Source organism: Nicotiana tabacum, chromosome 11 (genome assembly GCF_000715075.1).
Source record: "Nicotiana tabacum cultivar K326 chromosome 11, ASM71507v2, whole genome shotgun sequence".
Lineage (NCBI taxonomy): Eukaryota > Viridiplantae > Streptophyta > Magnoliopsida > Solanales > Solanaceae > Nicotiana > Nicotiana tabacum.
Window position 1 is genome coordinate 152,724,864 of NC_134090.1, and position 14,751 is coordinate 152,739,614.

Genomic DNA, 14,751 nt, shown 5'->3' on the forward strand with positions numbered 1-14,751 from the left:
TTTCTTATAAAATTGAGGTTGAAAATCAACTCAGTAAAAAAATCAAAAGAATTAGATCTGATAAAGGTAGAAAATAGTTTTCTTTAAATACTTTTTATTAAAAAGAATGGAACTATCCATGAAGTAACTCCGCCTTATTCACCTGGGTCTAATGAAGCTGCTAAAAGGAAAAACAGAACATTGAAAGAGATGATAAACTCCATGTTAGTTAGTTCTAATGCACGTGATAATTTGTGGGGTGAAGTTATATTATCTGCATATCACTTACAAAATAGAATACCACATAGAAGAACTGGAAAAACTCCTTATAAATTATGAAAGAGTTATAAATCTAACTTGAAATATTTAAAAGTGTGGGGTGCCTTGGTAAAGTTCTTTTGCCTGAACCTAAAAAGAGAAAAATAAGTTCTAAAAATAGAGCTGATTGCAATGCTGAGGACTTGAAAAAGTGGGAAAAGAATGCTAAAGCCAAGAAATGGCTTGTGTATGGACTTGGTCCAGACGAGTACAGTAGAATTCAAAGTTGTACTACTGCTTAGGAAATTTGGGACACTTTGCAAGTGGCTCACGAAGGAACTCTTCAAGTGAAGAGATCAAGAGGAACACTGATGTACTCTCAATATGAGAATTTTACCATGAAGGAAGGAGAAACCATCCAAGAAATGTATACAAGGTTCACAACGCTAACAAATGAACTTAAGTCTCTTGGAAGGATTATCCTTGAATAAGACAAGGTTGAGAAAATTCTGACAAGGGTTTTGCCAGTTACTTGGGAAAGCAAAATCACTGCTATTCAGGAATCAAAGAACATTGCTACTCTCAAGTTGGACGAGTTAATTGAAAATATCAATGCCTATGAACTTAGAAGGCAAACCATGAAGATGGATGCACCCAAGAAGGAAAGAAACCTGGCTCTCAAAATTGCTGAAGGTGCAGATCTAGAGGAGGATGAAATGGCTATGATCACGAGGGATTTCAAGAAATATCTAATGAGAGGAAAGGGTTCTTCAAGAGGTGCAACTTACAACAAACCAAGGGTCCCTGAAAAACAGACCAACGAGGGGTGTTACAAATGTGGTAAGCCTGACCACATGATCAAAAACTGTCCTCAATGGGAAATTGAATGAAAGAAAGAAAGGGTTGAACGAAGAAACAGGAAGAAGGAACAGGTTCATCCCAAGAAGAACAAAGGATCAACAAAGGCTATGGTTGTTGCTTGGGGAGAAAGCTTAGATGAGAATTCAGAATATGAAGATGGAGATGAATAAGCACTTATGGCCATTGGAGAATCAGATGATGAACCAGAGGCAATCGTGATTCATCTCAAAGACAAGATTAAATTTTTGTCTAAAGAAAGGCTATCTGAGTTACATTTCATTGATAAATCTGAGGTCATAAACAATGAAAAGGAACAAGTGTTTAAGGAATGTGTAATCTTGAAAGCTAAGTGCAAAAATCTGGAACTCAGGGCTAGTAAAAGTGATAGTAAAAATGCTGAGTTGAAGAACCAGGTTCTTGACACCACTGCGTTAGAGCTTAAATTTGAAAATTTAAAACTGAAATTAGGAATAGGTAAAAAGAAAGCTAATCACATACATCTCACCTTAAAGAAAATCTAGGAAAAATGAAAGATAAGTTGTACAAAAAGGATGGGCAGATAAGAGCCCTAAAAGAAGATCTAGGCAAGGTTAAGCATGAACTAGACAGAACTAGCAAGTGGAATAAGTCATCTTATGCACTATCATGGTTACAAGAACACCATAGTAGCAACAAGAGAGGACTTAGCTATGGGACTCTTGCACCTAAGTGGGATCCCAAAAGCAAGTACATCAAACTTCCTGAGAACAAAATCTGCACACATTGTGAAAGTAAATGTAATACAAAAGAAAAGGCGAATCAAAAGAACAAAACTTTTGTTACAGGAAAAGGTAGGCTACCAGCAAGCAATCCCTTCGAGTACAATGCTCTGGCTTTGCAGATAGGAGATGGGATATAATTTGCTTTCAGAAATCCCTTCGAAATCACTGCAGTGAACAATATCGCTTTCCTGATGTTCCTTCATTTTTGAAGTACGTGCACAATCAGGAACGTGTGGCACACTCTTATTGTGATATTGTCATTGGAGTATGAAAGAATGTTACAGCAATGCAATAGATTTTGATGATGGCTATATCTTTGGTAGTACGCCTTCTGTGCTTATTTTCCTCACTTTGACTTAATCAAACAAGTAAACCCAGCAAGCAACGAAGTCAAGAGAAAGAGACAGATTAAAGACATGTAAAAATGTGGAGCTTAACTGCCGGAGCATTTTTAAATGACGAAACACAGCAGCATATGCCGAAGCAGGAGGCCATGAATCACCTGCGAGATCGAGAGCTCCACCAGAATTTCGTTTCTCAGTGAGGAAGTCCGGCTATTGAACGGCTGGGAGAGTAGTGATTGGCTGGAAAAGATGGTGGTTGGTGGAAGCTCTTGAATGTCCGACAAAATGTTTCTTGGAAGAGAGTAAAAGGGGAGTAAGGGTTAGAGAGAAAAAATGGGGAAGAAAGGGGACTCGGGGAGTTTATAAGACGTTTCGGACGGCTATTCGTTGGAATTTTAAAGAGTCCCCGTCGGAAAACACTTATCTCAGTAAGTATGATGTGGCTAGCCATCCAAAAGTTATTATATTTTTATACATTTTGGACGGTTTAAAACAATAGATAATTTATGTATTTAATAAATGTCCATCGGCTAGCCGCCTGAAAAAGTTGCGCTAAGATTTTCCCTCAAACTGGCGCCACAAGTCTTCTGGTGGATTCCGAGGACTTCCATCGGCAACGTAGTATTTCTTGTCGTTGGAATTTTGTCGGTTTTCCGACAGATCTTTGACCATACGAAATTAGATAAATTCTAGTAGTAGTGTATGCTTTGGCAACTGGCCTCATAAATAGGAAGGCATACAACAACAGAAGTTGACACAAAGTAAAGGCAACGAGAAGTATAGCAATCCATGCCAATCTGTGATAATTATGGAGGAGGAATTCAAAGATAAGGGTTTATAGGTATTCTTTTGTGAAGTTTGTGTGAAAATGATAAATCAATTGCTTTTTAGTAAATCAATGCTAATACATCACTATGTTGGTATTACTAAAGTATACTTGGATGTTGATAAGAAATCCTTACGGTGAGATTAGAATATCACATTTTATTTAAGGAAATCAAGATCATATCATTCGAGTTGTGATTGGTCCAGCAATAGCACTTGTTACTGGTCCATCCACATTACAGCCGTCAACAACATCAAGCAATTCAAACAAACTCTAGACTGGTGTTAAATTCATAATCATTCTCAACACAAGAACGCTTCCCTTTAGCAAGTAAATCTTTTCCATTTCTTTTAAAATCTGTGTTTTAAATGCAAATTTATAGAAACGCGGATGACACTGATATAGAATACAACTTTTAACCTAATGACCAAAAAATAAATAATAGGAGTATTGGATAAATACAACGAAGATATTTAAGCATCCATGGAAAAAAATAAAAAATTTTAACAATATTTTTTGTGTATACCAGTATTTGAAATTCACACAGTTGACTAATTCAGGTTCATGTCAGGTAGACCCCTCAAGAGGTAAAACACTCTTTATCTAAAGGTTCTCAATTTGGAAAGCTTGAACACAAAATCTCTAGCTAAGGTAAAAGGTTCCAGTATCCTATCACACAGAATATCAACTGTTAATACTCTAGGAACGTCTATCAATGAGACAGAGATGTTTTGAAATAGACACATATTCGATTACAATAAAATTAACAACAATCCTCCCCCCTTTCCTTGTCACACAAAAACTTGGATTCTAACAAAGTTCTTTGATACATCATGCCAAACATTTACATTCCTCTCACATACATTAAATTCTCAATTACGGAAGATCTCATATTCACTGCCAATTGGACGGTCACTGTTCTCCGCTAATCACTCTCCTCGCTCCTCTTTTGATAGATGTAATCTTCCTCTCCATCTCTCTGTAATTTTTGCTCACTTTGCTTTTACAGCTTTGCTCTGTTTCCCGTACTCTTTTTTGTTTAAAGTAGTTTGGTTGGTGTAGTTTCTAAAATAATTGATTGTTTATTTATATATAGGTGCTGAATATACTCCACTGTGCTTGCGGTGTGAAATTGGCCTAAAGTTTCTTTAAAATATGATAGTGACTGAATTTTTTAGCTGTATTGCTGTGTGAATTTACTTTGTTTTTACAGTTTTACTCTGTTCACAGTATTTTTGTTTTTGGGTTTAAAATAGCTTAACCCTGTGATTGTGTGAAAATTGATTTAAATTTCTCTAAAATGCCATGGTGCCAAATTTAATCCATTGACTTGCTCAATTAATCACTTATTTTATAGTTTTACTCTTTTTGTTCAAAGGTGCTTTGCTGGATGGAGTTCCCAAAAAAAAAAAAAAAATTGATCCTTGGATGAATATTGCTGAGTTTAATAATATGATGCTACTGTGGTGTAAACTTTACCTAAATTCTCTCTTTAAATGCGAAAGATAATCAAAATTGTCCATCTTTGTTGGATCGAATTTTATTACTTTGCTTCGTCTTTGGTAGTCGAAAGAGCAGGAAATGAATGTTCCTAGTTGCGGCTTTCCTACTAAGAGACCTCGGCCTATAGAAGGTAACTCACCTACTTTTACAATATGCACACAAGCTTTCTCTCTCACACACACTTATATTGAGTAATAATGTATGTGTTTGTCTCATTTATTTTTTGGTACTCCCTCCATTTAAATTTAGATGTAGTTTGACTTGACACGAAATTTAAGAAAAAAAAGATTTTTGAAACATGTGGTCATAAAATCTTAAGGGACAAAAGTTTTGTGGGGTCATGATATTTGTGTGGCTATAAAAGCTTCTCATTAAGGATAAAGTATGAAAAGTTTAAAGTTAAATTGTTTCCAACTATAGAAGCATATCATTCTTTTTGGAACAGATTAATAAGAAAAGTATGTGATTTAAATTGAAACAGTTTCCTTACTCCACTAGTTTAATATATCTATCTTTACGTCAATTGAATTGTAGTATGTGCAATTTGCACATTACCAATATTAGAATGAAATGGACCCGAATTAAGCAAAATATGTAGAGGATTCATACCAACGACTCCAGCAAGTTTGGGATTGAGTAGTTGGTTGCTTGACTGATATTGTATCTTTTCTCTATCTTTCCTAAATTTTGCACGCTTTAATTTTTGGCGGTTGCACCAGCGGGCACAGCAAGTGTGGTTGATGTACAGGCGGTGGATGATCCTGTGTCAGTCCGGTTCACATGGACTATCAAGAAATTTTCAAGGTTGAAGGTGAAGAAGTGGTACTCTGATGTTTTTAATGTAGGAGGATATAAATGGTAATTTCTTTCAACATCCCCCTTTTTAGTGGATTGCGACAAAATTTAATGGGGATATGATATTGATGTACTATATGGTGCATTGTGGCTGGCAGGAGGATATTGATATTCCCAAAAGGGAACACTGTAGACTGTTTATCAATCTACGCAAAGCTTGCCTTCCGGGTGGAGTAGATATGCTCAGTTTAGCTTAGCTGTTCACAATCAACTTCAGAACAAGTTCACAGTGAGAAAAGGTCAGAGATCTCACTTGTGTATAAAAGATATGAATTTTGTGCATGAATTAATAAAATGAGGGAACATCTATTGGTTTTCTAACAACTGCATGTTTTAAGCCATTTGAATAAGGTTTTGTTGCGTTAGATTTTTTCTGTTTTTCGTCATAGGCCATTGGATTGACTTAAAAAGAGTGGCTTTTCAGCGGAAATAGCTTTTAAGGCAAAAAACAAAAAGTTGGGGTTGCCCGATATATTACTTTTGGCTTGTTTTAAGCAGTTTTAAATTTATGTTAAGCACTTTTTAACTTTGCCAAATACCAAGAAAAACTAAAAAGAACTTAAAACCTGATTTTACCAGCTTAAAAGCGAATCCAAACACCCTCGTAGTCAGCTGTGGAGAGTAATCATCAAACTTTAGACTTTTCTGGATAGCTTATTTCAGGAAGTATTCTGTGCGTATGTTTGATTTTTCTTTCATCCGTAAGGAACTAATTAATAAATGAACTTCCACCCATGTATTATCGTTTTGAGATTTGACTGTTAATAATAAAACACGCCATCTAGGTTTTCATTGGGCTGTTGATTTTCATTAGTGCTCCAACAATGATGTGGATTCATAAATGTTTTATTGCTCAATTCTTCTGCCAACATGCTTCAACATTGTGATGCTAATTCTCCATGAGTTCCTTTTGCTTGTTTTGCTGAAAGCCATATTGGGATCACCTTTATCATTATTTTTTAACCTGTAGTATTGTCTAAAAGGCCTCTTTAATACTGGTATGTCTAATTGATTCTGGAAAGATCTGTCCATTAAATTGAATCTTGTCGGCCTGTACGAGTCATCTTTTTCCCGGTAAGGTAACTTTTTTTAAAAATGAATGTGGGAAAAACTAGTTAAAAAATATGGAAAAAGCTCCCGTGTACCGGACGTATACCAATAAGTAGAGAACCTACAGAATAGTATGTTCCTGAAAATGTTACCCAATCTTCTATACGCAAGAACTTTATGTGTGCACCAAAAGCTAACTAATAATAAGAGGCTATTCCTCAAATGTACAAAAATCATCCTCTAACCCCTCAAAGGCCGTGCCCATCTTGGACAAAACCTTAGAAAAACCTCAAAGACTCTGTACCAGTCATATGTTGAGCTTTTATAGACAACATCTTCTAATGTACTTATATATATATTTTCTTAGAGATAATAACATAAATGGTCCCTTATGTTCGAGTGTAGATCTAAAGACGTCTATTAAATATACCACTGAACATATTTAGTTCTTTAAGTTTAGCAAAAGTGAGCACTTTTTGTGTTTTTTAAGTTTAATCATGACACCATTAGTTTACTGGAATGGAAATCTCACCATGCACCTAGGAGCCATTGTGAAGCAGTGAAAAAGGCACAGAGACAGAATTAATGCTGAGCTTTCTACTTTTATAACTAATCCATAAAGAATAATATATTCATGAAGTAGAAGTTGAGCAGTCAAATGAGAAAGAACACAAAGGCTCCACAAGTAGCAGGAGGGATAGTATATTCCTCTAAAGGCTTCTGTTTGCTGCGACGGTGGGCCTGAATTATCCTCGGAGCCTTGCCGGCGTTTAAGGAGCTGAACCTATTCACTATTGATATGCTGATATAACCAGTTTGGGCTGCAGAAGTAAGGTTGTTTTTCTGCTTTGTCCCGGCGATACGGTGGAATATAATACTATTTTTTTATGAATTCGCTGAGTCTCTCATATATGGTAGTCCCATGTAGGATATCTACATCTCCTTCTGCATCCAACTTACGGATTAAAGCAAGAGACTATTCTTCTTGCCTGCTCAGTTTTCTTAGTTCTTTTTCCCCCCTTAAATTTCAAAATCTGTAGCCACCGGATTGGTTTGCCTGATGGCTTTCTTTGTTTTCTTCCCTTACGGGAGGGACTTCGGGAAAGTGAGGATAGTCCCACTGCCTTTTTGTCTTGGTATAATGTGTTAGGCAGCTATTATCTCTAGTCTTTCACTAGAATAGTAAGCTTCTCGCGCTCAAGGGTGTGACTAGTGGTCAATGAAGTACGGTTAAGAACCAATTTAACGAAAGAGAGAGGGACTGGGGTTTCACATCATTCATGCTTCTTAGTGAGCTATGTCATCCTGGAAAAGGTTATATTATGGATGATACTGTCATAATTGAAGCTGATGTTACTGTGCGCAAAGCCAATTGATCACTGAAGGTTTTAAGTAAGGATCTACGCATCACCAATGTAGAGGATTCATTCCTCCAGTATATTCTAGTTTTTGAAATTCACTGTCATAGCGTAGTAGCTATATAGATGTTAATCCAAAGTCAGTTGAAAACAAACTGTTGAACGTACTTCGACAGCCTTTTTGAGCATTGGGATATCTGGCTAGCATTCCCCTTAGTAATTACTAGCTAATGTAAATATTCCTAGCTAAGTCTCCGCGTCACTTGTATATTGGTGACACTTTGTTTTGTTTTATTTTACATGGTTATGTTTGACTTGACGCATAATTTAAGAAAAAAAGGAATACTTTTATCTTACATCTTGTGTCTTATTATTAAGGATAGAATTGAAATTTAAGTAAAAAACATTCTAAATATTGAAAGATGTGCAATTCTTTTTATTAGTACAAATTAAAAATGATAAATTGACATAAAGTGGAACTAATGAGGTATGATATAAAAATATTCATGGTAATATTTGATTTCAGTAAAATCTTCTTTTCAGTTTCCCTCGTCCAGAGTTATCTCTTACATGTATTTTTGTCACTCCTTGAATCTAATTGCAAGTACAAGTATTTTAACATTCCTAGGAATCTCAAAACTCTAACGCCAAAACATTCGTTTTCGAAGATGAAATGAAAGTGAAATTCTTAATTAACCAACGGTAATACATAGAAGAGTTGATATATATATATATATATATATATATAAGAAAAAGAATTGAAAACCAATTGTATAAGAATAAAATAGAGCAAAACGACAAAACCAAATGAGTAAAAGCATTTCCAATCGCTTTGTAGTTTTACAAGGACAGTGTTCATAAATAATATTTACTGTTGCAACTAATTTTTATGATAACTATACTTGGTGACTGTTGGCATGTTCAAACTACTGTAGACGGAAAATGAGGGAGAAAACAAAAAAGTGAGAAATAAATAAATTTACTGATCTAAAAGAAATGCCACGTAAACATCATTTTTTTTTACTTCCTAATGAATTGTTTTACTGATTTGCTAATCGTGAATTTTCAATCTTCTCAAGAGATACGCAGAGAAACTTGAAAATAAAACATTTACAAAGTCTTTAAATTTTAAAAAGTAAAATGCTAATACGACAGCAACAATTGATTTATGCCGTAAATAATTTAGGAAAAAAGGTCATTATTATCCCTGTACTATTGTAAGAAATCATTTAACTCACCCATGTTTCGAGTTTAGTTTCTCATGCTGCTATGATCTAATTAAATTTCGTGTCATAATCGATGTAGCTTTCGTTTTAGATAAATGTTCTACTTCGTTGTATTGCTCCTAGGAAAAAAGACATCATTACAATTTCACTCTCAGTGCAATAATCGTTATATGTAGGGATGATAAAATTAAAAATAGCATGAGCTAGCCAGTTTTCGGACTGACAATCGAAAAATAGTCAGTGTTGTATATGGCAAAATATGTTAATATTAAATACTCGCAACATCTCACTACACTAACACTCAGGGAATCCACATCAAATTCCTCCCAAATCCCCTGATAAAATTTCACCAACAATCAATCCTACTCACTCTTACAAAGATAAACTAATTCAAGGGGAAATCTTTACCATTGCCTCCCAATCAATACCAAGATTCCCATCAACTACTATGGATATCCAATCAACTGATTTGGAAGCCACTGCCCTGGAGGTTTTGTCCCAAAACATGAAGCACATCATACTAACTGAGGATGATAGAGAAAGAATGTACAATCCTTGGAAGTACTCACTCATCATCAAACTCATAGGCAAACGGCTAGTTCACCATTACTTAAAGAGGAAAACCCAAGAACTATGGAAGGTAGATGAAAACTACCCTCTAATATATCTAGGGGAAGATTACTGCACGATCAAATTGACCAAAAAGGAAAGCATGACTAGAATACTACATGATGGACCTTGGTTCATCAATGGCTTTTTCCTATCAGTGCAAAAATGGGTGCCTAATTTTGTAGCCACAAATGCATACCAAAATTATACCGCCGTTTGGATAAGATTACCACAACTCCTCACAGAATTTTATGATGGCATAATCCTAACAAAAATTGGAAACTGCAATGGTAAACTGCTAAAAGTGGATGCATGCACATCAGCCACATTAAGGGGAAGATATGCGAGACTTTGTGTGGAATTACCGCTGGATCAGCCAGTACAAAATTTTATCATGATTGGCCACCACAAACAACCTATACTCTATGAAGGAGAAGGTTTTTTGTGCAAAGTCTATGGAAGGCTGGGGCACTCAAGCAGAATCTGCCCCCTATACGATTCTAACAAGCGGCCATAATAAAGGTCCATTACCAAAGGAGGCACCATAACCTAAGGAAGAAACTACACATGAGTGGATGACAGTCTCTTTCCCCAGGAAAAACAAATCAAAGACAGCCAATCAGTCCATGGACAAGGCGAGTTCTTCTGTTGCACCAGGTATTAAAGTTCGCATGTATGATGCCTTGTCAGGTAAGTATTTAAATACTCAACCTATGAGCTATGTTAATAAGCAATTGCTCACTAACCCTAATGCAGCTTACCCTACTGTCCAAAGTGACCAATGTGATGTTGAAACATCAGTAGCAAATGAACTCGCTGGAAAACCACCCAATGGTAAGGAAGGTGGTTTATCCAATAACCCTCTGGAGCACATAGTTTTGGAAAAATCAATAAAAAATTTAAATCAAAACTCCCCTAATTTGCATGGCAAGATAAAGGGTAACACTACATGTGTCCAAAACATGTCTCACCTGCTAAGTCCAATAATCTCCTAAATCTCTTGTCCAACAAAATGGATTTGGACTTAACTCCCTCGCTAACCAATAAGAAACTCCAAAAAATCATTAACTCTAGTAAAAATAATTACCCCTCTAATATTAACAACCAATTAAAAAACAAAGGTAAATCTACTCGCACTCACCATGCAAAATCCCTCCCGTATACCAACTCATCCATGCAACACATGGACATAGAGGATAGCCAAGTGGAGAAGGACATATCCATGCAAGATTTGGATATAAACCACATGCAATCCCTCTCAATTCCTACAAAAGTAGAGCAAAATATTGCAAAATCTACTACTCCAATAGATTTTATCCCTCCTATATTACCCGAGCATACTAACAATGGCAAGACCTCCACTTACCTTGAGAAGGATATATCGGTTGATCCAACTAATTCATCTCTCAAGGAACCAAAGGATGAACAACCTACCACCACTTCCTCCTTAATTTCCCCCAAATCCAGTAATATATGCCCAACCCTCGAGTCCACCCAACCAGGTACCTCAATCATGGGTGGAGTTGGGTCTCGAAGGGCATGCAATCTCCTTCAATATGGAAATCAACGATCAGGAGTCAATCCTAATAATTCAAATCACATACTTCCTTGCACAACTAATCTCAGAAGGGATGAGCCTAGTAATGAACAACTATATTAATCAAATGTGGATGAGCAATATTCTCCAACCTCTAGCACCCTCCTTGAACCAAAATCTAGTACACACCATGCAACAAATGTGGAACATACCTCACAACTCCAACCAACAGCTCCCACAGAATCCACCAATCAACCTCCCCTACTTTGTACCGGAGGACATGATGCTTCTAAACCCCTTCTTCACACAGTGGACTCCACAGCACATGCAAGACCAACAACAAGGTCCACAACCAGATCCAATGGAAGATCAAGCACCAGTACAAAACATGCAGAACCAGGAAGGACTTCAAGAGGAAGAAGAGGATGACTTGGCCCACTTGGGGGAGCCAGTAGTAGCTTTTTCAAACCTAAACGAGGTAAAAATACTCATCTTCAGGGATATACTAGAAAGGAAGTCTATCTTCAGCTGTCCGACGACACTTTACAAGTGCTCCTGGGACATCCGTCCTCCACACAACCCCATGGTGGGAAAACATGTGGTGATATTGGTTCCTTCCATAAGGAGGAACCCAAACAACATACCAATCAATAATTATCCCATGTATCAACCAAATAATATCATAATTTGGAACGTGAGAGGAGCAAACAATGCAAAATTTAGGAGACACTTTCGTGAGCTTATGGATACCCATAGGCCATGCCTAGTTGCTTTGTTGGAAACAAAAATGGAGAGTCATGTTTCAATCTTAGAAGATTTTCACTTCACTGAGATGGTTGAGGTTCCTGCTGTTTGGACAAGTTGGAGGTTTGGGAATCCTATGGAACCATGATGTGGTGACGGTTAGCAACTTTACTAAGAATGGCCAAGCAATTCATGCAATGATAGAGGTAAAACATAAAAACCTTACTTGGTTATTTTCTACTGTTTATGCTAGTAATGGTATAGCTACTAGGAAGTTGTTATGTGATAATCTTAAAGACACATTTGATAGGTATAATGGACCATGGTTAATCGTGGGGATTTTAATGAAGTGATAGACTCGGAGGATAAATTTAGGGGCAGGTTTATCAACCAAAAAAGGACTAAGTCCCTAATAAATTGTCTCAACTATTGTAATTTAGTAGACCTTGGGTTTAAGGGGTGTAAATACACATAGTTCAACCATCGTAGAAAAAAAAAGGGGCATAATAATGGAGAGACTAGATAGGGTATACTCCAATTTCGAGTGGTTACAAGAGTTCACAAATGTTACTGTAACACACCTTCCTAAATTACACTCGGACCATAACCTATTTTGGTTAATCTTGATAATAAAATTAATAATAACCATGGTAGGCCATTTCGACTTGAAACCTTCTGGTGCTCTCATCTTGATTTCCCTAGAGTTGTGTCTGATAGTTGGGTGAACAGGAATATAATTGAAGGGATGGAGTCATTCCATAAAAAGGTATTGGAATGGAAACAAATTACCTTTGGGAATATTTTTGCCAGGAAAAAGAAAACTTTAAAACGTATTAATAGTATACAAAACTCTCCTAGTTACCAAACTAGTCAATACCTTAGAGACCTAGAAGTAAATCTTATTGAAGAATATGACACAATCCTTAAGTTAGAAGAGGACTACTGAAAATTACGTTCTAGGGTCAATTGGTTAAACGAAGGGGATGCAAATACAAAATTCTTCCATATCCAAGCCACTAACCGTAGACGGAGGAATAATATTGTCTTTTTTAAAGATAAATCCGGAAATTGGATAGAAAATCAATCTGCCCTAATTACATATGTTTCAATCACTTCCAGAGTATCTTTACTATGTCTCATGATAATACTAACTAAAAATCCATAAAATCAGATAACACTACCTACAAAAAAGTTGACCTATCCATCCTTGATAGTAAACTAAAAATCATGAGATTAGAAAAGCTATTTTCTCCTTCAAACCACACAAGGCACCTGGACCGGATGGTCTACACCCCTTTTTCTTCAAGAAATTCTGGCCAATTCTAGGCAGTAAGGTTATAAATCTATGCCAAAAAATCTTTGACACAAGGGTTATGCCTCCTGAAATTAACAAAACATACTTATGCTTGATCCCTAAATTCCTTAATGCAAATCAATTAAATTTTTTTAGGCCAATCAGCCTATGCAGCACTTTGTACAAGGTGGCCACTAAAGTCATTGTTAACCGCATCAAGTACTTCCTAAAACATCTTATTAACAACCAACAAGGTAGCTTTATTAAAAATAGGTGAGCTTGTGACAATGCTATTATTATTCAAGAAGTATTAAAACAGTTTAACACTCAGAAAGAAAAGGAAAATTGCATACTCAAGTTGACCTAGAAAAGGCTTTTGACAAATTAGAGTGGTCATATGTTTACAGAACTCTTAAATTTTTCAACTTTCCTCCAAATATATCTTCCCTAATCCTTAATTGTATATCAACTAGTATAATCTCCATTTTAGTAAATGGCAATAAAACGGAGAAATTCTATCCCTCTAGGGGAATTAGACAAGGTGACCCAATGTCCCCTTATCTTTTCATCTTATGCATGGACATGTTATCAAAAAATATTGAACATCAAGTTGATATTCATAATTGGGAACCCATTAGGCTAAACAAAAGATGTCCACCACTATCCCATTTGTTCTTTGCAGATGATCTAACCTTAATGGGTCGTGCAAACAATAACACTATCACAAATATGTAGAAAAGCATGGAAAGTTTCTGTTGCCTTTCCGGGCTAAATATCAACAAAGATAAATCTAAATTATTAGTGTCAAAGTCTTGCACTAAGAAAAATATCACAATGACCACAAACACCTTTGACATAAAAGTTAGCAAATCATTTGGTACTTACCTAGGTTTTCCCATGCTACAACACCACCCTAGGCATAAAGACTATCAAACCGTAATTAATAAAATGCGGGCAAGGTTAAATAACTGGAATGCTAAGTGGATGAGCATGGCGGGAAGGTGCACTTTAATAACTTCTACTCTCAACACAATCCCAAATCACCTATTGTAATTATCTCTACTTCCCAGTAAAACCCTGAAGGAAATTGACAAGATCCAGAGAGATTTTCTAAGGGGAACTACTAGAGAAAAGAAAAAAATTCACCTAATTGGTTGGAATATAGTAACAAACCCAAAGGATGAGGGGGGCCTAGGGATTAAATAAGCAAAATCTAAAAATTTAACCCTTCTGGCAAGCCTAGCATGGTGTATTCTTAATAACCTGACATCCCTCTAGGCTCATGTTCTCATTAGCTTGTATGAGTATATTAATAGAACTGAGAGTTGCTCTAGTACTTGGAAAAGCCTATTAAAGGGCTAGACCATATTTAAACAAGGAATAAGGTGGCCAGTAGACCAACACTCGAGCATGAATATTTGGGACACTAATTGGATCCCAAATTTCAACAACCTTAGAGATAATATAATTGGCCCCCTAACCTATAATGAAAATTGTTTAAAAATTAAAGACATCCGTAATAATGACGTATGGGACCTAATAAAAA

At 36.1% G+C, this 14,751-nt stretch overlaps 1 protein-coding gene and 1 non-coding gene across 2 annotated transcripts; both read left to right on the plus strand.

Annotated features, from left to right (window-relative positions):
- The first annotated feature begins 3,608 nt into the window (after positions 1 to 3,608).
- LOC107793423 (uncharacterized) lies at positions 3,609 to 8,010 on the plus strand. The gene is made up of 4 exons (XR_001649714.2): positions 3,609 to 3,987; positions 4,596 to 4,662; positions 5,252 to 5,390; positions 5,486 to 8,010. It is a non-coding gene; the product is annotated as an uncharacterized LOC107793423 (transcript).
- A 1,459-nt stretch (positions 8,011 to 9,469) lies between these two features.
- Positions 9,470 to 10,147, plus strand: LOC142166070 (uncharacterized). Its single transcript, XM_075224484.1, has one exon. It carries the CDS (start codon positions 9,470 to 9,472, stop codon positions 10,145 to 10,147), a length of 678 nt encoding a protein of 225 aa, XP_075080585.1.
- Positions 10,148 to 14,751: the final 4,604 nt, after the last annotated feature.